Source organism: Giraffa tippelskirchi, chromosome 8 (genome assembly GCF_054371585.1).
Source record: "Giraffa tippelskirchi isolate mGirTip1 chromosome 8, T2T-mGirTip1v1.2.pri, whole genome shotgun sequence".
In the NCBI taxonomy this organism is placed as follows: domain Eukaryota; kingdom Metazoa; phylum Chordata; class Mammalia; order Artiodactyla; family Giraffidae; genus Giraffa; species Giraffa tippelskirchi.
In genome coordinates, this window is record NC_137282.1 from 104,005,453 (window position 1) to 104,032,724 (window position 27,272).

The 27,272-nt window shown below is 39.0% G+C and overlaps 1 protein-coding gene across 6 annotated transcripts in view; it reads right to left on the reverse strand.

The window, feature by feature from the left end:
* Positions 1 to 224: 224 nt before the first annotated feature.
* ADAMTS6 (ADAM metallopeptidase with thrombospondin type 1 motif 6) overlaps positions 225 to 27,272 on the reverse strand; it is a 278,314-nt gene continuing 251,266 nt past the window's right edge. For all 6 annotated transcript variants that reach the window (XR_014061715.1, XR_014061716.1, XR_014061717.1 and 3 more), the window contains 3 exons: positions 20,050 to 20,226; positions 16,914 to 17,070; positions 225 to 3,401 (listed from right to left, as the gene is read on the reverse strand). Coding sequence is in view for 3 of the 6 variants with exons in the window: in XM_081518235.1 (XP_081374361.1) it covers positions 3,292 to 3,401; positions 16,914 to 17,070; positions 20,050 to 20,226 (444 nt within the window). In the remaining 3 variants the exon portion in view is untranslated. The remainder of the gene's footprint in view (positions 3,402 to 16,913; positions 17,071 to 20,049; positions 20,227 to 27,272) is intronic.

Consider the following 27,272-nt stretch of genomic DNA (forward strand, 5'->3'; position numbering starts at 1 on the left):
AGATCCCCTGAAGAAGGGAACGGCTACCCACTCCAGTATTCTCACCTGGAGAATCCCATGGACAGAGGAGCCTGGCGGGCTACAGTCCATAAGGTTGCAGAGAGTCAGACGTGACTAACACTTCCATTTCACTTTCACTGCAGTATGGTATTGCAAGGGAGAGAGTTCTCCTACCATGAGTTTAATACCAGCTTTTCAGGGAATAGACAACTTCCATCTGAATAATTCTTACAAGCTGAATTTTTATTTTTACTAAATTATCTATGTTAAAAAAAAATCTGTGCCTGGTGTGGAATTTCACTCCATCAAGTGTTACAATGACTTTTTCATTTTCATTACAAGCAGGAGACTGAATGTAGAACAAGTGTTAGGAAACATGGCAATAAATTAGAATATAATTTACAAAGCAAAAAAAAAAAATAAAAAAGTAACAGTGTACCACATTAATACTGAATATAAAATAAGCAACAACTAATCACAATAATACAAAGGTAATTTCATTCTGTGTTATTAAGGATACCTATGTGACATTCACTCAAATAATAAAATTCCTAATGAAATGGACTGTTCAGGGAGTCAGTTGGCTACGCTTACCTTGCCTTTTTTGGTGGGTCTCTATGCGGTGACAGATACTGCTCTCAGTCATGGGGTACCAATTTCCTTAGGCTTCTCTAGGTAGCCTACACAGCTCACTCCTTTTGGAGGGACTGCCAGGGTGGCTCAGCATCCATAGACAATCCTATTGTTAATATTTAGGAATAGGGCATCATGCAGCCACGTGATGGATGAGAGGGCAGCATCAATGTTGTGATGTGATATGGAATATGACTTTCTCAGTCAGGTATAAATTCGAGGCCAATCGAAAGTTTAGTCCTGTTGTATATTCTGTGCTTGGATCTTTCCAGAAAGTAATCTGATGCTGTTTCCAGGTGCTCTCTGCCCCCTGGCCTTGCTGCTGCACACCCCCCAGAGGGACACGGCTACCCTCCTTTCTAGCACCAGTTGGGGTGCTGCACGGGGGTTACGGCCCTCACAATGTTAGTTCCTGGGTGAGGGGCAAAGGAGCCTCTAGTCAGTAATGTAAGAAATCTTCTTGAAATAAAAACATAAGCTGGTATTTACGTTGGAAAAAAGCAGATCCTGATAGCAAACCTATGTCTAAAAGGTGCCACAGAAACCACCTATCCTTTGTTGGTTTATTTTATTTCACCAGGCACGTTAGCACCGAGTTAACTGCTCTTTGCAAGGGACCAAAGGAAGTCAGTGCTTGTGGGCTGCCTGCCCTTCACTGAATGACTGAGGTGGCACTTGGGCTGTCTTCCAAGGCAGCAGAGATAGACGCACTGGCCACTCTCGTCCACTGTCAATAGCTCTCTCTGGAAACTCAGGGATGTGAGCTGTGGTGTTGAGAGAGAAAGCAGGCGAGGAGACACAGATGACCATGACTGAGCATGCAGAGCAACAAACGTCCCAGGCTGACTGTCCACAGCAAACCTGACATCTAGTTTGGTTTTTGAAGAATATGAGTTTCTCTTCCTTTCTAAAAAACCTAATCAACCACTCTTAGATCATGGTGTATGTGATACACCTGACATGTCGTTTCAGAGCACAGTGATGATTTAAGTCAAACACACTCTTTAACTGCAAGTAGTATCTTGCAACGTAGCCATTTGGTTTGAGTTTGAGGTGTTGGTGTCGCATGGTGCATTCGTGTTTTGGACACAAAACACATTCATCAAGATCCTGCTGCAAGTGTTCAAGTACAACATATTCATATAAGCAAGTACCCTCTTTTTGTTTCTCTTCTTAAAATATCTCACTGTCAAATCTTTTTGATGAGCGTGATGTGAAACTTGTGGACAGGGAAAATGTGAGCTAGTCAATTTAATTTAGGTGGATTTGATTCTAGAATTTGAGCTCCCCAAGAAACTGGGTTTCACATTTAATTGCCATTCAGAGTATCCATAAAAAATACAAAATCCTTGGTTAGGTGACTATTAAAATGATGCTTTATGATCTCTAGTCTTCATGAGTTTTTCTTCTTTGGTTATTGTCCCTTGCCTACCTTAGAACTCACAGAAATAGCACATCTATGTGCAAGCACACTCATCTACCCACACACTCAAAAGTGCCCGCACACACACACACACACACACACACACACACACACACACTTGCTCTCATATAAATAAATGCCCTTCTGCCATATCAAAGAAGGGACATCTGGAACCCATCGTAATTGTCAGCAAAAGGGTCTGCCTGGTTGTCACCGAGCCAGTCTGTCTTTTGCATGGTATCATCTCAGCAAGCTCAGCATGCATATGCAACGATCCAACAGGGCAGAAGCCGGTCTGTGGCTGGAGAGGATGTAAACACGAGTGAGTTGGGGTGACTCAAATAAGAACTGAGGCAGCCTGTGTGCTGGCAGCAAAAGGCCTGGTACTTCAGTCTCTACCATACCCCAGGTCTGCTTCTGCATGAAATTGAAATGTTTTTCTCTTAAAGTTTTAATGGAAATCTCAGCTTCACTTGCACAATGGCAAGTTGGCCACAGTCTTTTAGCAGTGAATTTATAGACTTGCACAGCTGCAGTAACTGATGCACTGCTTTAAACTAAGTTCTTCATTGTTGTTCAGTTTAATATAGTTTATATATGGCTCACAGCAGTGTTCAGAACAGGGGGATTATTCCTAAGGAAATTAAGTGGAATGAAGAAAAATAATACAAACTTTCATTACTTCTGATTTATAATTGCTCCTTAAATTACAGTTCAAAGCCCATTTTAGAATTTAAATTGTGGTGCTGTTGTAGTGAGATAAAGTATAGTAAATATTTTTAAAGTATGACTTAAGATTTCTGAATCTTCTTTACTTCCATAGTTGACCAAGTCAAAACAGCTACATTTTAAACAGTTTTAAACACAAATGGATTCAGTGTCATTGCTAAGTCCATAATAAAAATTATCTTAATGGTCCAAGGAGGTAAACAGGCTATTGGATTTACTCAAAAGAACACAAAGGTTCCACAGTAAGCAAGTCTCCCTGTGTTGTTTGGATCTCTCCAATCTGGCATTCCCTCCTACTACCGTGTCCAGCACTTTGGATCAATAAATCCCACTTCACAGAAGTTAAAATAATATTGAAATCCTGTCAGCTAGGGCTGACCAGTGGTTACGTTTTCCACAGGGTAATGCATTTGCAAGGACATCAATCCTCTTCCTCTGGGTGGCTCTCTGTGATGGATACATTTCCACGATGAAATGACAAGGCGCTCTCTCTGGCTTTCCGTGGGTCAGTGTCCTTGGCAGGTCTTACAACACATCTGTCTGAAGTATGCTCGACTACAGAACTTGAACTTCAGCACCAGTGGGCAATAAGCCACTTTGTTCACATCTTTGCACTCTAACCAGTGGGGGAAGAAAAGGGAAAACAATTAGAGGCACATAAACAAGTACATAAACAATAAGCTTGGATGTTCTGCAGAGACCTCACCCCCATCCCACTCGGCTGCCTCCCTGGGCCAATGCACCTTGGCTTTCACATCCATGTGGTTTTTGTTTTCAAGCATACCCTGTCTGGTACACCCTACCAGAAATATTCTTTTGATACATTTTAACACCAATTTAAAAAAAAATGATTTGCAAGGCTTTTCTCCCAGACTTTTATAAGTATGGTGCATGCCCACTGTGTCTTGAAAGAATTACCATTTGTTGGGATAAGTGATCACTTTAGACAGCTTGGAAACATGAGTCATTTTTCTTACAGCGCTTTTATTGCTTCTTTCTCAAGGGTTATTTTATTCAGCAGTGCAAGGTTATCCAAAATCAAACATGAGTTGCATTGTTTGATACCAGAGTACACATGTCTCCAGAGAATCTCTGCATCTGTGGGGTGTGGGGATGGGCCTGGGTGAATGAAAAGGACTGCTGACAGTGGCCTAGATTTAGCAACTACACTAGACAAAGAGGAAAACTTGGAGGGGGTTGGCCTCAAATGGCAGCAGTCTGTGGGTTATGGAAACATGTAGAAATGTCTTTTTTTAATTTGGAAGTGAGACATGGCCTTCTTTTTTCCTATGTGTGTTTTCTCCTCAGTGCTAGAACTGCCACAGTTGAAATCTGCAGTTCTTGCAGCCAGAAGGTGAATAAATGATTCTTTCTCCACTTCCCCTTGAGGCTGGTTGTAGAAGATGGGGCTGAGGGGCCAGTGTAGAAAAATAGACACAGGCTTTTGAGTCTCAGAAACCCCTACCACTCCATATAGCCCCACTACTGCTAATGAGGATATTCTTCTCCAGTCCTCTGGTCAATTTTATCTGGGGGTTTTAAAATACTTTGTAAATCTAGTAATTAAATTTCCATATGCCTCCCAGAATCAAAGTTCCACCCTCATTTTTCCAGGTGGTATACTGAAGCATCCTGGGTAAATTGTTTAAGGTAATTAGAATCAGGCAGAACACTGGGAAACGTTCAGTGTAACAGAACAGAGTTGTTGTTGTTTCTTTATTTGCCTGTTTTTTTCTTTGGCTTCATAAATCCACTAAAGTTCAAGAGATAATATGCATGGTGCATAAGCCATATGATAAACATGGAAAATTAAATGCAAAGAAATGGAAAAATTTCTAGTCATTATTTTTAAAAAGTAAGGTAACAATTTTATTGATCTCACTTTCAAGGCTTTTTCAGTGAAAGACTTAAAATTTTAAACTGTAACCTTTAATATTCTGAAAGCATAAAGCTCTGCCACCATAAAACTCCCTTGAGTTCTGATTTTCAAAGAGAATAATTGTTAGAAATTTGAATAGAAACTTTCTATACTAAGATTCTCAATAAATTTAAGTTTGGCTGAAAAAAGGTAGGAGAGACATTAAAAATTTCTTTAAACTTTGCACTAAAAAATCAGATATTTGGTGAATCAAGTTTGAATTTGAGGTGAAAGTTTCTCCATATATTTTAATTTGGAGGTCACTTGTTATTTTTTTTCTTCTCTGTCATGATCAGTGAGAAGTAACCCAAAAAGTATAGACTAAGAATATTTCTGTGTTGTATATTTTCCATAAAAAAGAATACTTTTGTTTTGTGTTGTATAAAAAAAGTTGTATCAGTGTTACCTAGAGGAATATATTATCCAGATGGTGAAGTAATTAAAATGATGAGAAAGCTAAGCATAAAGGATGAGGCAACCTAGACATCGTATTAAAAAGCAGAGACAAAGCAGAGACATTACTTTGCCAACAAAGGTCCATCTAGTCAAGGCTACGGTTTTTCCAGTAGTCACGTATGAATGTGAGAGTTGGACTATAAAGAAAGCTGAGTGCCAAAGAATTGATGCTTTTGAACTATGGTGTTGGAGAAGACTCTTGAGAGTCCCTTGGACTGCAAGGAGATCCAACCAGTCCATCCTAAAGGAAATGAATCCTGAATATTCATTGGAAGAACTGATGTTGAAGCTGAAACTCCAATACTTTGGCCACCTGATGCGAAGAGCTGACTCATCTGAAAAGACCCTGATGCTGGGAAAGATTGAAGGTGGTAGGAAAAGGGGATGACAGAGGATGAGATGGTTGGATGGCATCACTAACTCAATGGACATGAGTTTGAGTAAACTCCGGGAGTTGGTGATGGACAGGGAGGCCTGGCGTGCTGCAGTCCATGGGGTCACAAAGAGTCGCAAAGAGTGACTGAACTGAACTGAAAGGATGAGGAAAGCTGATACACTATCACTCATCTTTAATTTCAAAACACCATCCTAATGGGGCAGCCCTCCACTGGAGACCATCACTCTCATGCACTATAACAGGGTTTGGTGGGACTGCTTAAAGTTCCAAATAAACTTTGGCTTTCATCTTCTTTGCCAAAATATAAAAATGATTTAGTTGATAAATGGATAGAGGAGGACTGGCTCTTTTAACAGTACAAGGAAATAAAATTAGTAGTCAGACTACTTGGATTTAAGACTAGCTTTCTATTTACAAACTTTATGACTCTGCACAAATTTCCTAACCTCTCTGTGCCTAAGAGGTTAAGCATCCTCACCTGTGAATAGGAAAGATGGCTGTTCCCACTCCCATATGTAGCATGTGTATCCAATGATTCTGCCTAGCACAGTGCATAGAATGGTTATTGGCTCTCAATAAGTGTAAAATATTGAATTACTATTACTACTATTAGTTATCATTACCTTTTACGACCCGATGACAAGTATGTTGTGCTCTGAATTTCTCAACAACGATGCAATACTTAGATTACTACCTAGAAAATGCTGTCCTACAGACACAAGTCAGTTTGAAGACAAAGAAGAATATTTCCTGAGGTGCAACTTTATTGGGAGGTTCATTACTCTATTGTTGAAGAGTTTCTGAACCAGGAAAATTCTGAGATGAGCAAAATACAAGAAAATTTACAGATTTTTCTTTTAGATTTAGACTTTAGAATTTGATTCAATAGTAGATAATGAATAAAACAAAATATTCCTAAATTACTTCTTCCTCCAACCAGGCACACATTCAGGCCATTACAAATAAAATATTCAGGATTCAGCTCCTTAGGTAGGGGCTAGAAATGAGAAGCCTCCTTCACACACAAAGGCCCCAGCATGCCCCTTTGGCCAGAGCAGTGTCTAGTCTGGGGGCAGCCTGGAGGCCCGCTGCCAGGGTGTCCCCCTCTGAACTTCCCAACACCTCTTCTAAGTTAGTTCTGAACTAACTTGATTCCAGGTAACCTGATTGAAAGCAGGAGTTCATTTGGGTCCTAGGAGCAGGATCAAACTTAGGGAGGCAGGGACATCCCAGGACCTGAGAGTATCACTGGTGAGAGTGGCAGATCCAGGGGTGAATTCCGGCACTGTCTCTTCCCAGTATTTGTTTGTCCTTGGCCAAATGACTTCATCTCTCTAAACCTCGGTTTCTTCATCTGTGAAATGAAGCTCATAGGATGTTGTGAAGCTCGTATGAGGTAATATCTACAGCACATGTGTGACTTGGCACAAGAGTGAGCGCTCAGTTTATCAGCTCTCATTACTGACACCAGTAACACATTTGAGAACAACTGTCCTGTATTATTGGAGAAGGCAATGGCAACCCACTCCAGTACTCTTGCCTGGAAAATCCCATGGACAAAGGAGCCTGGTAGGCTGCAGTCCATGGGGTCGCTAAGAGTCGGACACGACTGAGCGACTTCACTTTCACTTTTCACTTTCATGCACTGGAGAAGGCAATGGCAACCCACTCCAGTGTTCTTGCCTGGAGAATCCCAGGGATGGGGGGAGCCTGGTGGGCTGCCGTCTATGGGGTTGCACAGAGTCGGACACGACTGAAGCGACTTAGCAGCAGCAGCAGCAGCAGCAGCAGTTCTGTATTATTTCTCTGGGATCCCTGTCAAAAATATATAGGCTCTTCACTGGCATGAATAAGTAAATTAACAATAAGATTTTAAGAGAGAGCAGGTAAATTATGATGAGGTGAGGAGTGGTCTGGGGTAACTACCAGGGTTGAAGACTACCAAGCAGATAATGGGCCTTGATGAGATATTAAATGGTGATACTTGGGCTATGGAAGGACACTCAGTATTGATGGAGTGCAGGGGGCTCCCATGAAGAAGGGGCCCTGAGGAAGATTCCATTCCTATGTTATGGTTTTACCTTCTAGGGATTGCTTCAGTTCAGCTCAGTCGCTCAGTTGTGTCCAACTCTTTGTGACCCCATGGACTGCAATACATCGTGCTTCCCTGTCTATCACCAACTCCCATAGCTTGCTCAAACTCACATCCATCGAGTCGGTGATACCATCCAACCATCTCATTCTCTATCAGCCCCTTCTCCTCCTGCCTTCAAACTTTCCCAGCATCAGGGTCTTTTCTTGAGTCAGTTCTTCACATCAGGTAGCCTAAGTATTGGAACTACAGCTTCAGCATCAGTCCTTCCAATGAATATTTAGGACTGATTTCCTTTAAGATTGACTGGTTAGAGCTCCTTGCAGTCCAAGGGACTCTCAAGAGGCTTCTCTAACACCACAGTTGAAAAGCATCAATTCTTCAGCACTCAGCTTTCTTTATGGTTCAGCTCTCACATCCATACATGACTACTGGAAAAACCATGGCTTTGACTAGATGGATCTTTGTCAGCAAAGTAATGTCTATGCTTTTTAATATTCTGTCTAGGCTTATTGTAGCTTTTCTTCCAGGAGCAAGCATCTTTTAATTTCATGGGTGCAGTCACCATCTGCAGTGATTTTGAAGCCCAAGAAAATAAAGTCTGTCACTGTTTCCCCATCTATTTGCCATGAAGTGATGGGATGAGATTTGATGATCTTTGTTTTTTGAATGTTGAGTTTTAATCCAGCTTTTTCACTCTCCTCTTTCACTTTCATCAAGAGGCTCTTTAGTTCGTCTTCGCTTTCTGCCATAAGGGTGGTGTCATCTGCATATCTGAGGTTATTGATATTTCTCCCTGCAATCTTAATTCCAGTTTGTGCTTCTTCCAGCCCAGTGTTTCTCATGATGTACTCTGCAAATAAGTTAAATAAGCAGGGTGACAATATACAGCCTTGATGTACTCCTTTCTCAATTTGGAACCAGTCTGTTGTTCCATGTCTGGTTCTAACTGTTGCTTCTTGACCTGCATACAGATTTCTCAAGAGGCAGGTCAGATGGTCTGGTATTCTCAACTCTTTCAGAATTTTCCACAGTTTGTTGTGATCCTAGTCAAAGGCTTTGGTGTAGTCAATAAAGCAGAAGTAGATTTCTTTTTTGGAATTTTCTTGCTTTTTCTGTGATTCAACAGATGTTGGCAATTTGATCTCTGGTTCCTCTGCCTTTTCTAAATCCAGCTTGAACATCTGGAAGTTCTCAGTTCACCTACTGTGAAGCCTTGCTTGGAGAATTTTGAGCATTACTTTACTAGCGTGTGAGATGAGTGCAATTGTGTGGTAGTTTGAGCATTCTTTGGCATTGCCTTTCTTTGGGATTGGAATGAAAACTGACCTTTCCAGTCCTGTGGCCACTGCTGAGTTTTCCAAATTTGCTGGCATATTGCTTGCAGCACTTTCACAGCATCATCTTTTAGCATTTGACATAGCTCAGCTGGAATCCCATCACCTCCACTAGCTTTGTTCGTAGTGATGCCTAGGGACTACCTACACTGGAAGAATTGGTCTTCAGAGAGGTGAAAACCTGCTCATCAAAGATCAACCAATGACCAGTCTTTATTCTTTGTCTTTTAAGTCCGTGAGAGATTAATATCGTAATGATAACATTAAAAATAATTTATCGAGTGCTTCCTTTATGCCAGGCATTGACTTAGGCAGTTTTACGTATTTATATATATTTAATCATTTTAAGTGGGCATCCCTGATGGGTCAGTGGTAAAGAATCCACCTGCCAATGCAGGAGATGTGGGTTCAATCCCTGGGTCGGGAAGATCCCCTGGAGAAAGAAATGGTAATCCACTCCGGGATTCTTGCCTGGCAAATCCCATGTACAGAGGAGCTTGGCGGGCTACAGTCCATGGGGTCACAAAAGGGTGAGACATGACTTAGTGACTAAACAACAACAACAATCATTTTAAGCAAATAAAATGTTAATTTTACACAGATGGAAAATCTGAGGCTCAAAAAGGCTACATACAAAACTCATTCTGTGTCACACAGCTGGTTGGTCTAAGAAGTGGGACCAGAACTCAGGTTTGTCTGATTCCAAAACCACTCTATTTTAGCAGCATTCTTCTCATCTTAATGCAAAAGAGTTTCTGCCTGTCAATACTTATTCTTGGCTGATAACCCTGATAAGTCAGTCTTTGGGGACATCATTATTAGGAGGTCTCCTCTGCCATCCAAGAGAAGGGGTAAATATTTTTAAAAAAACAATGACAGATACGTTTTGACTGGATTTCTGAATGATCCTCAGTTGGCATTGATTTCTAGCTAATATCTAAAATATCTAAAAATTGGTTTCTCTATACCCAAGTAATATATAATCTGCACATAAACAATTATACTAGGAAAGCTACTGAAAGGAATCCTTTTTTTAGGTAGAATATTTTTGTAATATAATCTCTTTATAACTGATCCACTTTGAAGGTCTGGTCTTTACTGTCATGTTTTCTGCATGCAGATACACTTATATCTACTGCTTTTAAAGCAGTGGAATCTGAGCTAGCAGGTCAAAGATTTTAAGATGACAGAGTCTGATATTTTTCTTCTATTCTCTTCATGTACCAGCTGAGCACTCTCTGGGGAGGACAATGAGAAGACACTCTTTCTATCTTTTTCCTTCTGAGGCTATTAGAAGGGTGAGAGGTCCTTATAGTGTGGTTTCTGGGAAATATTTTGTGAACCTGACTAGTCTCTCCTTTTTTTTACATCTCCTCTCACCTCCCTGCCCAAAAATAAAGTTTCATTTTATCCAAGGTGTGAGATTTCTGGAGGGACAATTTATGGACTATTTCTAAATTCTTCTCAGAGAAACTTAGGGATATATCAAGGGCTGAAAGCCAGCTTCTAGGCCTTATGATATGAATTAGACCCACTATTAGAATCTTAAATAATTTTCCAGGTATGCTGGAGTGGGTCTCACTGGTAATCTGGGTTCTGGTAGAGTTGAACAATAAAATTAGACAACCTATTTCATAGGCAACACATGAATTTACTTATCATTGATGTGCCAATGGTTTTTCCCCAGGTACTTTAATCTTTCAAAACTCTGACCTAAAAGATATGATTTTGAACTAGTCACACTGAACATAAGCTTATGAATTTAGGATGCAAATGGATTGAGATTCATTGTGACTTTGATGGCTTGACTTAATCCAAGGAGTATAAGAGCAACTCCTGAAATGCAGTGTTCCTATATTTATTTCATAAAACACTGCCAAGCCTGCCTAAATTAGGCTTAAATTCTATTAATGGAAGAGCTGGGATACATAGGACACATCCTTCCATGACCAGGTTGGACCATTCAGGATTTTTCTCTGGATAATGCATGTTCTCTGTTCCTATAAGTTCTTTATGAAATTCAGAGGGAGAACACAGTAAGCAGAGTTATGACTCTCATCTAAGGGTCTATCCTTTGGATTACAAAAGTAAAACCAGCTGTACTTTTGTCAAAGAGCCCATGGAGATACAGAGCCTGGTGAGAAGAGAGAGGCAAAGGCTATGCATGTACATGTGTGGTGCAGGAGTTAGGGGTAGGGGATGTGAAATTAGCATACTTTTCCTGATGAAACTATACTTGAGTCCTTAGTATTTTACGTATTCAAACTGGAAAAGGATGAAATAACATGTTTTGCTTGGGAATTTGATAGCATTCATTGCAGTGGGAACAGTCCCCTGACTTTTACTAGTGAAGCGAGGTAATATCAACAATGGGACTTCATTTTGAGTCCACCTTACCATGGACTAAGCCATTTCTTTCTCTCTTTACTTTGTTGGTCTCTTCTCACCCAGTCTTATTCTCTGGATGCCACCCACAGTCAACTTGCGGTGCTTTGATCCAATTCAAACCCAGGGTTCCCTCCAAACTATACAGCAGGAATGTGACCCTGAATGCTATGGTGGATTATGAGCTCTTTAAAATGGCAACAAAAATGTCTTGTCTTCCTCACCTGCTTGAACTCAAAGTCCAAATGACCTTCACCATTCATTCCTTTCACTGATTTTAATATATCAGATGCCACCTTAAAACCCAAATTCAGTAGCCGTTTTGTTCCATGGATCTCAAGAGACTGCTGGAGCTGCTTAGGCAGCTCAGAGTCATTTACTTAAGGGAGACTGAGACCCGCCAAAGGCACCATTAGACAGCTTGGTCTGGTAAACCAATGTACACTAACCACACCTTTCCTGCTCACCTTTCCACACCATGAATCATTACCTGGCAGCAATAAATACTAGATGACAGAGTGCTTTGTGCAATTGAGAAGCTGAAAAGACTCACCATATAATCTGCAAGGGAATCTGAAACTGCATAAAGATGAATAAAATGGCATTTGGGATAGAATTTCAGGTGAGCTTGAGTAGGCTAGTCTCAGCTGCCAGATGCACTTTAAAAAAGTACTCTGAGTAGTATTTCAAATGCAGTGATACCCAGTGTGTCTATAATTCACTCTTAGCAGCAATGCAGTGTTACCCTCATCAGTGGCAGTCTGTCAAAATCAGGCCTATAATGCCTTTATTCTTAGCCGAAAGTTTTTAGGAATAAAAAGCTAAAGCAGATGTTAAACGTGGCAAATTGTATCTTCCTTCTTCTTCCTCCTAGCTCCCTCTCACCATTTACTTTTAATTTTTTGATGCTCCACTTCTGATTCTTTCTTTTACTATCCTTTGTTGCCTTAACCTTCCTCCATTTCTTCAATCTCTCTCCATTGTTTATTTTTTAAAACATTATTCAAATTCCATTATTTTATTATGGCTTTGAGGGACTAATGTGCTTAATTTCCATATAGATGCCTAAATTCCTTACCATGATGAATAGTATCCAGTTCCCTAAATCTGACACTTGAGAGTCATATGTAATACTTCCACAACATATTCTCATTCCTATGGCCAATTGTTCATCAGGGTCTTTTTCTTCTCCTTTCTATTTTGTCTTTTTTCTTTTTTCAATTCATTACCCTCTATTCTGCCACTTTTTTAAATTGAAGGATAACTGCTTTACAGAATTTTGTGGTTTTCTGTCATACATCAACAAGAATCAGCCATAGGTACACCCATGTCCCATCCCTCCTGGACCTCCCTCCCATCTCCCTCACCATTCCAGCCTTCTAGATTGTCACCATTGCCCTCTTTTTGATCCTTACCATATCTGCTTGAGTTCAAGCCTTCATCATCTCTAGCATGGACTCTTAGCACAACTTTGTAACTCTTCTCCCACACAAGGCTATCTTCCCTCTGCCCCTTTATACACCTGCCAGTTTAAGTATGTCACTCCCCAATTTCCTTCACTTGTTCCCAGAACTGGTAGACAGAGTCTTACCTCCCTTCCACTGCATCCAGGAACCCCCCAAACCAAGTCCTTGTCTCTTTCTTTGTAGCCTCATCTCCACTGCCCGCTTATCTGCCACCCTCTGCAGCCATACTGAACTATGTTTGACTCCACAGCTCTGTGACTGCACACACTCACCTTCTGCCAGGAATGCCCAGCATCTCAACATCTTCTCGGCCAACTGTTTAACCTTCCAGTGCCCTGCCTAGTAATGCTTCTGCTGATACCCCCTTCCTCTGTGTACTCATGGGAGCTTCTGTCTACCCCTTTTATAGTACTGGCCATATGGTGAAAACTATTTGTTTGCATGTTGTCACCCCTACTAAACTGTGCTTCCTTTGAGGACAGGAATCTTTTGTAGTCTCAGTGGCTGGCACATGGTAGGCATGTTTGCAAATTAAATGAATTTATTGGTTGGATGACTGGAAAGCACATTATTTAAACACCATCACTTTACAAATGGACAGACAGATTTCTATGTGATAAGGCAAGTTCAGTCAAATGTTAATGGTAGAATCTAGATGGTGGATATTCATCATAAACATCTTTCAACTTTGCTGTATGTTTGAAAGTTTTTATTATTTTAAAATAAGATATCAGGAGGGGAACCATCTCCTAAACTTCAGTAGTTGAAATAATAATCAAGATTCTATCAGTGGTTCATGTTATCCATAGACATCCCACTGAAAGATGGTCTTTTAGTTCCCAAGAGATCTTTCTCAGTCCTACTCTGTCTCGCTTGGAGTAGAGATGAACTAACTAGCTTCTCAGGAGCCCCTTTTCTAAGAAACAAGGGAACCTGAATCTGGTAGAAAAAAGCAGTCCTCTTTTACCTCCTGCGTTAACCAGAACTTGACCTGGTTAACCTTCCCCCACAACTGGACCTTCCTCCCAGTTTCCCCTTTGTAAGTGCTACTTCCTCTCTCCTTGATCTGATTTCCAGAAACTGTATCAGGTCACTCTCACATTACTTTCATGTAAGAGCCTTTTCTCTTTTGAAATCCATATTATCTGCCCATTTCATATCTCTGTGGATGACAAGTTATGACTTAAATCAACTGTCTCATCTGTAGTTTTCCAACTACAGATTACAACTGGCTCACAGACCACTTAGTCCATGAAGCTTGCCTTGATCCAAACATTAAAGTCATCAGTCACTTATGTGAGCACTCTTAGCATTTGTGTAAATGGCTCCACATAACACATTCCATCTCGCTTTTTTTTTTTTTAAAGAAGTATCTTCCCTGTAAGACTATGAACTTACAAGCGTATTTGAATTTCCATAATAAATGGCAGAGGCTGGCCACAGCAAGCATTCAATAAGTAGCTTCTGATGGAATGAACAGATACTTTCAGATATTTTAATATACTCAATGTATATGCTATTGGGAAGCTAAGGAGAACACACACAAAAAATTACAAAAGCTATATTATTTCTACTTTAATTCTAATTTTATCCTGTCTTAAATGAGTCAACAGCTTTAGGGAATAACAATTCTAAGACTAGTCATACTTTGCAGGATTAAAAACTTCCTAAAAGTTTCATCCTTTACTGAGAAGGCTAAAAATATTGTCCTAACTGCATACTTCAGATAATGGTGTTCAAAAGGTGATTCGGCCAGACAGAAATGACTATGAAGTATTTTTCCAAATAATCCAAGAAATATCAGATTAAATCTATCCATTTTAAGAGAATCTTTTTAAGGCAGAAATAAGTACAGTTGCAAAAGATATTCTGCTCACTATAAAAACAGCCTTACATTTTCAGCTGCAAAGTTTATGTATGATAATTATCCACTGTATAGAACTGTTTGGAGAAATTACTAAAATGGCCTAAAATAAAGTTATAAATATAACTTCAACATACATTATTGTGGGCATGTCAAAAGCCAGGTCTTTCAACAATTATTAAGCCTTAATCCTTTGACAGTCATGCCAGAAGTCTCCGTACTTCATAATCAGAAGCTCTGTTTTCATGTTAAAATTCTTGATTTTAAGAGTAAATTACAAACAGCATATAAATGTAATTGAAAATGATATGCCCTAGGGCTCTTCCAAATCTATGTTCAAATCCTGGTTCTGCTACATCCTACTCTTGTAATGTGGGTAAGTCACTCTCTCTGTGCCTTAGTTTCCTCATCAGTAATACCAACTCTCAAAAGATTGTTATCATGATTATATAATACACATAGATATTTATGTACATGAGATATATATAATGGATAATAAATATAAAAGGCCTAACATAATACCCAACATACTTGACTATGATACTTATATCCTCTCTCCCACCTTAATATTTGATCTTTCAACTCTGAAAAACAAACTCCCAAACCCACATGAACTGATTTATTGCCAATAATTTATAATAGATGAAGACTTGTTTGCTGCAAGGCTTAAAGAAATCTTTAAATTTTAGATCATTTAAGGAAAATAGTTTTGCTATGAAAAGTACTTCTGTTTGTCATAGATTTTTGAGCCCTTCTCAAGAGAAGGAAAGCTAGATTTATAGAACATCCCTTACCAAAGGGAAAAAAGGAGATGGCATTACAGCCAAAGATTCTGCAAATTAAAATTGTGATTTTGAATTAACATAGGGTAAAGCTATACTTCTTCGAAACAGTAAACTATATAGTAAGTATACTGTATTGAGCCACTAAGGAGGTTCCTAGTGGCTCAGATGGTAAAGAATCTGCCTGCAATGCAGAAGACACAGGTTTGATCCCTGGGTTGGGAAGATCCCCTGGAGAAGGAAATGGCACCCCATTCCAGTATCCTTGCCTAGATAATTCCATGGACAGAGGAGCCTGAAGGGCTACAGTACATGAGGTCACAAAGAGTCGGACACGACTGAGCAACTAACACTTTCACTTTTCATACTGCTCAGAAACGGGCCACTTGCAAAGATGCAAGTTTTGCTCTTCCTAAAGTGAAATTCCTCATGGAAATATTGAAAAATAAGATTAAAAAATATCCCTCAAACTGGATAGATTTTATCAAAAGGTACAATCTCTTTTTAATAGATTACTTACCATATCATTTTCATTTGATAAGTATTAACAAATTATAGTCAGCATAGCTCTTTATCTTTTTTTTTTTAAGTAGAGTCCTATAGCTGGGTTTCTTACATAATTAAAATTCATGGCTTCAGATGTTTATATATGAGAAGGCAGTCTGAGCTTCCTGACTATGCCACAGTTGTCTCTGTACTCTCCAGTTTCTGTGATAGTGCCTTGCACATAGTAGCATTCAGGAGATTTCAAATGGATGCTTGATTGAATAAACAAAGTACATTCATTTAAATATGATATAAGAAAATTCAGAATTTGGATGGGTATCTGCTGTTAATACAGAGACTTCCCCATATGTAACAGAAAATTTTCAGAGTCTGAAGACATTGTCCTCCTATATAAACAGCTATACAATAACATTCTTCTATTTTTCTTCAATGAGAAAATTAGTATTTGAAACCTAAGAAGTTCCAAATATATGCTTTCATTATATGTATAACAAGCATGGATTTTAACCTTTTCAATAGCAGAAATCCATTGTTATAGCCAAAAAGAAACAGAAGTTTTTACTTTCAAGCTTGAAATCATCTCTATCTTTCTAGCACAAGTCAAACATAAAATGCTAGGTTGGACAGAACCTTAGAGATTATCTCCATTCCAGTCTTTCATTGTATAGATAAGTAAACTTAGCTCCAGAAATGTCAAGTGACTTAATAAGGTCATACAGTTAGTGGAAGAGTCTGGAAAAAACAACAACAACTTAGGTTTCCTGATTATATATTCAGTACACGTGTAGCTTTCACAAATGCTCTATGCAAACACACTACAACAGTGGTTTTATGGGGCTCTCTGAAACCTGTAAATCAATACAGTTGAATCACTAGAGATTACAGTCCCCTTACCATCTGTACTGGAGGTACTGGAGAACTTACCTTCAGTACTGGAAATGGGGGTACTGTCACATTTGCTTTCACACTGCTGCATTGATGGAGGTCGACTAGTTTCTGGACAGTCACCTGATGCCTGTCCAGTGTAGGAAAGACATTGCACAGTCCGCATTTGCTGTCCAAGGCCACACTGAGCAGAACACTAAACCAAAAGACAAGGAGAGACAAAATACTGTTCTCAACAATTTTCAGGAGATAAAATAGATACTATGTCATTTCAAATACTATATATATTAACTTTGAAAGCCCATATGTAGCTCATCTTGGAGAGGTATATGATTAAATCATTCTATTACAGCACTGGTTTGGAAACTCAAGGATCATGTCACTACCCTAGAATATAGAAGTAATATAGTTTCCAGACAGAGAAGGCAATGGCACCCCACTCCAGTACTCTTGCCTGGAAAATCCCATGGACAGAGGAGCCTGGGAGGCTTCAGTCCATGGGGTCGCTAAGAGTCAGACACGACTAAGCGACTTCACTTTCACTTTTCACTTTCATGCTTTGGAGAAGGAAATGGCAACCCACTCCAGTGTTCTTGCCTGGAGAATCCCAGGGATGGGGGAGCCTGGTGGGCTGCCATCTATGGGGTCGCACAGAGTCGGACACAACTAAAGCGACTTAGCAGCAGCAGCAGCAGTTTCCAGAAGACAATAGATGGAGATTTCTTGGGCTGTTATTCCAACAGTGCCAAGTAGTGCCAGTGAAGTTAAACAAGAGTATGAGAAAATACCTGTGATGAGGTAAAACAGTCAGAGATTCTAGGGCTGGGACATCACTATTACTCCCTATTTATTAAAGACTTGTGGGAAGACAATTCAGTGGTCTACTGGAGTGCTCTGAATCTGATTAAAATATTAGTTCAGTCTAACAGCAGTGACCACTGTGGGCCCTGGTGATGAGACCAGTTTGAAAAAAAAAAAGACATTAAATAAATACCTTGAGTTTTGTAAGGTATACAAATCTGAGACAAATCTGAGAAGAGGTCTGTAGCTACCCAGTTAGCATATCTCCCTTTCCTTTTTCATCTACTTGGGATTCAATTACTTTAGAACTGAAGTGCTCTCTGAGGGCTTAGGTTTCAGTTGGGCCTGATCAGCTATCCTGGCTGAAGAGTGAAGCTGTGGTCTATTTTCGGGGCCTGCCACTCAGAATACTGGAAAGCCTGTGAGATTTGGGATCAAGGAGATGAGGAGCTACTTGTGCAAAGATAGGTGATGGTGATATTTACAAGGTAAATAGACCGAGGCCCTGTTGAATTAATTTGCAAAAACTCTCAAGGCACTTATAGGACTTGCCAGGATATTCACAGATACTTTTATTTTTAACTTTCTAAATACAGAATGATGAATAAATGCACCATAAAGATGTAATAAAGCATCTTTGAAAGGTATTTTCACTGGTTAATTTCAATTTTAGGAAATTGAATTGAAAGTATAGAGGAGAAGAAAAGGACTTGACAACATTTAAAAGAATAATCTCAAACAGGGAAATTTGGTGAAATTATTAACATGCAAAAACTTCTACATGACCTTTACATAACAGTACATTGCAACAAAGAATATATAAGAAAGGAAATTCCTACCTGATTTAAATAAAAATCATAAGAGTATGTCTGCACTGATTCTTTAATAGCAAAATATCAATTAAAAATTGTGAAACTATCACACTTCTACAGATAAACACTTTACATCCGATTCTTACTTAAGCTTATGATGTATATTCCAGTTGAGCACTTTGTAAATTAAACTAAATATCATTATACAAAAGAAAATTATTAAATATTTGTTAGACAAATGCAAATGTTAATTATTTTATGGTCATACTTTTTTATTTCCCCACAGGGCTGAGCACAAACCAAGAATATTTATTTGCCTTAATGGAGACTGAAAATCTTTGCCCACTCCCCAAAGAGGACTGTAGACACAGCTACACTCTACCAATAATGCATTTTGGCCACAGTTTTGGTAATTCTATGAAATGCCATTCCTACTAAGTAATGGTGGGCCCAGAGCACAGACAAAATCATGCTGGTGTAGTTATATGCCACTATGATTTACTTGGGCTCTCAGGTATTAGAAAATAACTAGCTACAAGGTTAATTGTAAAACCACAGGAAAAGGCCATTGATTCACTAGAAATTTACTTTCTGGAGAATTATTTTTTAATATAACCTAAATAGGTTTCCTTTTCGACTTTTTTTTCCCCCAGTTTTATTTATTTATTCTTTTCGACTTTCAAAAGAATAATACTTAATTTGCCTTCTATCTAAATATATCAATTTGCTTTCAAAGGATTTAAGAGGACCTTTGCAAGATAACATAATTTAAAACTGAGAAAGAAAAAAATAGGAATTGGAAGATAAAATATAAATGAATCCAATCAATATAAAAATACAGGGACTTCCCTGGTAGTACAGTGGATAGGACTCTGCCTGCCAGTACAGAGGACATGGGTTCAATTCCTGGTCCAGGAAGATCTCACATGCTGTGGAGCAACTAAGCTTGTGTGCCACAACTACTGAGCCCGAGTGCTACAACTACCGAAGCCTTCGTGCCTGGAGCCTATGCTCTGCAATGAGAGAAGCCACAGCAGTGAGAAGCCCTTGAGCCAAAACGAAGAGTAGTGCCTGCTCACCCCAACTAAAGGAAGGCTGCTCACAGCAATGAAGACCCAGAGCAGCCATTAAAAAAAAAAAAAGATAAAACCTAATTAAGATCCTTACATGTTTTCTGTGAGGTTAAGAGGATTCATTTTCTTAGTGTGAAAATTAAGAAAATGGTGTTAACTGATTTGTTCTTGAAATAGTTGAGACAGTTGGCAGTAGAAGCCAAAGTTCTGTTAGCTTGTTCAAATCTCTGGTCATCTGGATAATTTCTCTTTAAGTTAAAATGTTAGAATCCAAGAAGTAGGTGAACGTGAGAAGTGTGTAGGGGTGGGAGAAACATGGGTCAGTGTGTCTACATGTGACTGCTGCTGCCTGTGCAGTTTCACATTCACATCTCATACCTAGGTCTGTGTGTTGTCACTCACGTTGTGAGCCCCTATAATGACCCAATCAGGAACCTCAACTGTCTCAAGGCGCTGCTTCAGCCAGGGCCCATAGTCCAACTGCCTTACCTGGCCCCAGTCTCCTGTCACCCAGCGAGGAGGAGGGCAGCGGCCCAAACTGCAGCGGATGCGGACAGGGGGTTTGCTCTCCTCGGAACACTGGGTTGCTGGGAATGTTTTAGAAAGGTCACTGCTCTTGCACAGAACAATCCGATGCTTGAATCCTGGACCACACTTGGGAGTGCACTGTAAATAAAACAAATACTAATGAATAATGATAGTCTAAAGATAGAGAAACATTTGAGGAAAATCTTTCTCCAACTAAATGTGTATTTGAGTAAACAACATACACATGTACTAAATCTTAAGCAAAGTCTTAACAGATATGAAAATTCCTTAAGGTTTTAAATAGAAGAACTTCTATCTTTTGCCCTAAGGTCTTTAAGAGCTAAATTCAGAGTTTGCTTTTCTTGGCAGCTTATCGTCTTTTATTGTGTGTAGGTTTATTCCTTTTGACTCCTCCCTATCCTTGGCCATATTCAGTTGTGCTAAGATGCTGCTGATTTTTGGAATGTGGAATCCTTGGTTTCTTTTGAGAGTCCCTTGGACTGCAAGGAGATCCAACCAGTCCATCCTAAAGGAGATCAGTCCTGAGTGTTCATTGGAAGGAATGATATTGAAGCTGAAACTCCAATACTTTGGCCACCTGATGCGAAGAACTGACTTACTGGAAAAGACCCTGATGCTTGGAAAGACTGAAGGTGGGAGGAGAAGGGGACGACAGAGGATGAGATGGTTGGATGGCATCATCGACTCAATGGACATGAGTTTGGGTTGGTGATGGACACGGAGACCTGGCATGCTGTGGTCCATGGGGTCGCAAAGAGTTGGACACAACTGAGCAACTGAACTGAACTGAGGTGTAGTCTTCTGAAAAAAATTCTTATGGGTACTAGTAGGCCATGAGAAATTACCTTTGTGAAGCAAGCTAAGGTTTGATTTCAATGTGTACTGTTGGCCCTCAGTATCAGCAGGGGACAATTTCAGGACCCTGGAGGACACCAAAAAACCTGCTGATGATCAAGTCCCTTGTATAAAATGACACAGTATTTGCATATAACCTACACACATCCTCCAGTGAACTTTAAATCATCTTTAGATTACTTATGATACCTAATACAACATAAACACTATGCAAATAGGTGCCAGTGCGGCAAATTCACGTTTTACTTTTTGGAACTTTCTGGAATTTTTTTCCCAAATATTTTTGATCTTCGGTTGGTTGAATCTGTGGATGTGGAACCCGGAGATATAGCAGGCCAAATGTACTCTTAGTATGTGGTAGGTAAGAATACATGATCACAGGTAAAGATTTATTGCACAGAGAATCTCTGGATTCTTCCTTGTCCATCAGCTAAACATAATGAATTTGATGATTCTTTAGTTGGACCAGTAAGCTCATCACACTGAGGAAAAGATCCTTCTTCCTGTCACAAAGTCTATTATTTACCTCTTTTTGAAGTTAATTGGAGTGCTCTAGAGTTACCGTTCAGGAGTTACCTACTCAACGTGGTAGCTGACTGAAGTCCTCCAGCTTTCTCCCCTGAACATCTGAGCCTTTCCTTAAAATCTGTACTTCTCAGTGAAGTGAGACCCTTACGCACAATATTTTGAAGCCCTGTTTCTAAATCTTTCATTCAAAAACTACTACTAAATTTCCTACAGGAACTACACTAGACTGTAGTGTAGTGTAGACTGTAGGGGGAGGGGAGACCTAAGAATGAATAAGTCAGTCTGTATCTCAAGGAGCTCATGGTTTTAATGCAGGAGATAGACATGTGAACATAAGATTAAGTAACATTAAAGAGAATGTAAGAATATATCAATTCTTGCGCCCCTAGTCATCATCTGCCTATTTCATGATTATGAATTCATATGTCCTCTCATTCCTATTAGACTATAAGCTTAAAATCATTTCATTTCTGCTTTGTCTTCACACACAACCTCACCCCATCCTCAGGATCCAACAGAGGACTTTGAGAATGCACTCAATAAAGATATTTGGAAATATCTTCAAAATATAAATATATTTGGAAATATGGTTTTTATTTATTTTTAGGTAAATCAAGACCTATAATATAAATATATTTGGAAAGATGATGGTTTTTATTTATTTTTAGGTAAATCAAGACCTACTAGCTGTGGGGTGGGAATGTCTTAAGGAACAATGTACACTCCCCTGAGTGGCTTTGTTAGGGGCAATCTTGAACTGGTGACATGTCATAGAGAGAAAGAAAAATAATACAAATTTTTCTTGTGTAAATCAAGTACCCACGAACACTTTTCATCACAATGAATGTAGTAACAGAGTGCATTTCTTCCAACTTAAAAAACATTTAATTAAGATACAGTTGAAGGAGAATAACATCCAGTTTTTTCCAATATGGTTCCAGAAAAGGCTTTAGTTAGGGATTTAGAGGTCAAGAGAGAAATTCCTGATCCCTGTTATTATGTTTTACAGCCAAGTCAACATCCTTCTTTCTAGCTGCAGCTTCATTCTACCCATATAATCAATCACTAGGTTCTATTAACCGAAGTCCTAAACCTCTCTCACATCTGTTGATTTCTGTCTGTCTCCACTGCCACTAAGCCTACTACCAACAAACATCATTTCTTGCATGTAATATTGCAATGACTTTCTAACAGGTCCCCTGTTTCTTGCTCTTGTCTTCAATCCACTCTCTAAAGCACATATCTGATTATGTTCTATTTTGATTTTTTTAAAAAATCCTACAGTGGTCTTCAAGATAAAAACTCAAGCTCTCTAAATATGCTTACTCTACACTGATAGGAAGGCTCTGCTTACCTTTCCAGATTCACTTCAATAGGCATAAAGCTAATGCTGCTGCTGCTACTACTATGACTCTGTGTGTGTGTGTGTTCAGTTGTGTCTGACTCTTTGTAACCTCATGGACTGTAGCTTGCCAGGCTCTACTGTCCATGGAAGTTTTCAGGCAAGAATACTGGAGTGGGTTACCATTTTCTACTCCAAGGGAATCTTCCTGACCCAGGGGTCAAACCTGAGTCTCCTTCATCTCCTGCATTGGCAGACGGTTTCTTTACCACTGAGCCACCTGGGGAAACTTACTCCTATTATTATCGCTGCTATTAATAACAGTAATTATGGTAGCAGCCCCATTTAATAAATACTATAGATATCAATGGCTTCCCTAGTAGCTCAGCTGGTAAAGAATTTGACTGCAATGCAGGAGACCCTGGTTCAATTCCTGGGTTGGGAAGATCCACTGGAGAAGGGATAGGCATCAAGTGCTGTGCTAAGTGCTGTAATTCACAAAGTTCTCACAAAAATCCTATGAGATGACAATTATGTTTAAAAGGAAGAAACAACCTTAGGGTAAGTGATTGGTACAATGCATGCAGCGATTAAATGGCAGACCTAATGTTACAACACCTATTGAGTGTTTCCTGGATGTCAGACACTACACCATGAACTTTGCATATATTATCTCATTTAATCCTCACCACAACCATGTTACTTTATATTTCAAGAAACTAAGACAAGCAACACTATCTTGCAATCATGCATTCTGTAGAATGAACAGAACCCTGATTTGAGTCTCTTGAGCTTGCCCCACTTGTGTTTGGTCCTCTTGACTTCACACAAGTCTCTTCTACCATTTATCAGTGTTAGAAGACACAGCCTTAGAGAATTTCGGTCACTCTCTTAATGTTTAATATTATTATTGATAATGATAATCCTACTGCTTTATATTCCACTAGAGTTTCACAGTTCACAAAATATGTTCAATACATTATTCTCATATATATTTTTGAGTCTTTTACAGGAAGCTTAAACAACTTAATTGAGGTTAAGCAGATAGCAAATGGTAGAGCTGGAACTAAATTCTAAGGCTTCTGTTCTGATCCATAGTTTAGCTCTTAGCATTCATAGAAACAAAGTCTCATGAATATGTAAGTATTAATTAATATAAAAATAAATGAGGTGAAGTACAAGAGGATAGAGGGGTACTTCAGACTTTAGGGATATGAGCAGAGACATATAGTATGTACAGGGAATTCTGATTAGTATTTAGTATTCAGTATTCAGTTTAGTGTTCAGTCAATATTTTGGGGCTATGATTAATTTTCTATATTGGGAAAACTTACTGAAAAATGCACTCAAGCCTTTCTCTTTCTCGCTTCATATTTTAAAAGCATATGTATGTATATTAAGGCCTCAGATAAAAGAATGTCTATATGGGTATAACTGAGTCACTTTGCTGTATAGCAGAGATCTGTACAACACTGCTCCACTGTTAATCAACAATATTTCAATTACAAAATAAAGTTAATTAAAGCCTGGGACATAAGTCTCTTGTTCATTCTAATATCTTTTTACAGTAGCAAGAAGCTTCTGCTCTATTTGAACACTGTAGTGATATCTAGCAGTCTTTCCTAAGAGCCTGTGCCAAAGTCCTGTTTACAATTAGGGGAAGCAGACAATGCAAAGACAGACCATTCATTCATTTGTGTCTGAGAAATCCCCAGGGAACTAAAGACAAAACAAAACAAATGAGATCGATGACAACAGGGAGAAGAATAAAAAGAGAAAGCAACACTGAAATTTATTAAGTGTTCTAAGCCCTCTGCATATCATAATCTACCTAATCTTCAGAGAAACCTCACAAAGTGCTGTTTTCACACTCATTTTACTAGTGGGAAGCTGAAGTATTGAGTAGTGCAGATAAATTCACATGGCAGTTCTGAAAAAGATAATGATCTGAAAGATAAATGTACAAATCCTCTGTGGGACAATGTGAAGTTATATGCAAAGCTTAACATACAACATCTTCTATTGAGGCAAGAAATAATTTTAGAAAATTATAGCCCAAGCTCCACTAAATAAGCCACAGATATTCTATCCTATAGCACTGGATATAAAGAGATAAACAATTGGATTCTCAAAATAGTGAATGACCGAGAACTACATTAAGATTCAATGAACACAACGACCCCAAGCCCTGAAGATCTAGCCATGAATATCACATGTCTATCGTCAAAGTCTCAACTCTCCTAGAGGGTGATTGTAAAATTAAGTGTTTAAAAATTGCTTGTAAAAAATAATAAAGGCACAGGGGTGTCACTTAGACTAGCTTCGATTTAAGTAGGGCTTCATCCTGCAAATTCTTCTGACCTTATGTCAGCGATGCTCAAGCAGAGACATCCCTCAGCTTTTTATTTTTACTTTGTCCCTCTGCTTTATTTAAACTACACTTCATCTTTGCCTCTCTAGCCTGATGAATAAAGATGTTTATCTATCTGACAGCCTCAATTTTATTTAGTTACCCAAAAAAATAAAAAATCCTAGAAAATCGAGAGTAACCATGATTATGCATATGATTAGTAGGCAGTAAATTAATCATGAATGATTCAGGGCATTTTTTAGAGGCAATATTAGTCTATACTCATGTAAAGGGCATATTTTTGCACATTTTTTCAGTATGCAGTAAAATTCATTAGAAATAAATAGAAACTGAATACTTAGTTCAGTAATAAAGTCATTTTTTAGACTAAAGTCTAGTTATAAATATCAAAATCCATTCAATTCATTCTTATAATAGCTGGGCAGAAGGTAATTCAGTGGAGAATGATTCTTTAGTAAAATTATTTCTCACTATTTCTCCTTAATGCAGATAAAAATCTTTCTTCTTTTATTCATATAATCAGAATCTTACAATTATTTAAAATCTGATCAGACCATTTGTTTTTTGTTCTCATCTCAGTTGGATATAGATGGTGATTTTTACGAGAGATACATTTATACTTCAGTTTAACACTTTACGATTAAGAAGCAAAAACACATCTCGCAGAAAAAAATTTTGAAACCTCACCAGGGAAAATAATTTGGCTCTCACTTATAAAGGATAGAAATATTAACATTTTGGGGTTAGACTGAATTCTCTCTGGATAAGTGGGTTTAATTTACTTAGTTATGGCACCAGAGTAGAACCTAGGTGTAAACACAGTGATAGCACAAGTATCTACTAAAACAAAGAATGACTTGGAGGTAGATTTTCCCCCACCCCCATCCTTCTTAACTAATGCTACCTAAATGTAAATCCCATGAAGTCAATTGAGGATGATGCCAGTCATCCACTTGTCGAAGAATAAGCACAAGAAACAGACCTTTTTCAATAGGTACCCTGTGGGAGTCAAAGAAACCATTCTTATACATCAAAAGAATGGCTAAGGATTGCTGGAGTCCATCCACAGTACACAGCAATGCATTCAGAGTCACATGCCAAGAGAGGGCAAAAACAGAAAGCCATTTAAGTCCAACATAGCATGGGTGATCCCAGGAGTGAGGCTAGATTGTAGGAAATGGGAAAGCCATGGCTTCATTAGTTCCACAAAAGACTGCAGAAAAGTCATTTTCCACGAAGGTAATTTGGCTGAATTTTTTTTTTTTTTTTTTGCCATAAGCATGGGGTGGGATTCACTGATGGGGAAAATGGTTCCTGGCTTTGCAACAATGGAAATTTTATGTGAGAGCAGCCGGCAAAGAAAAGAAAAAGGTCAGAGGGTACATTCCTCTTACTGCAACATGTTTTCACCAGTTGAACCTCACCCTTGTGATTAGCAGAGCTCAGACAGCTGATAGTTGGAAGTGGGAAGGGGGCAGAAAGAGGAGGAAAGTTTTCATGGGCGTGTCAGAAAGATATTGTGTGAAATATCTTTGCAAAAGTAAAGTGAAAGAGCCTGAACACTGCCTGCTCTTCTGCTGGGATCCCCTCTTTTCATTAGTGGGAGATGTTACATTCCTCTGGGAAGATCAGGCTCCTTGTTCTCACTTTGTTCTCCATAGGTACTCAAACATTTTTTCACTTCATGTTATTTACTTTTACTTATTTTTAATTCATCTAGAGAAGAGGTAGATTTTGTGGTAAAGGGAAGTGGAAGAGTGAGAGTACCCTCTCCTTTGGAAAATACACAGGAGAGACTGAATGGGGCAAAAATCACCTCTCCTTCAGAACAAAGGATCAACCTGATGGCATCGATGATGTTCAATTAGAATCTTTGAGATGGTAATGGCAGGATTCCCTGACTCATGCTTACCCCAGAATAGTTTTCCTGCATTGTCTGTACAGAGACAATAGCCCACTAATTTTCTGGGAGGAGGGGGGCGGTGATAGTCCCAACATGTGTACTCCATGCCCTCGGCTCTACTTCTCTCCCCTAAGCTTTGACTCATCTATCTTAAAGAAATAGCA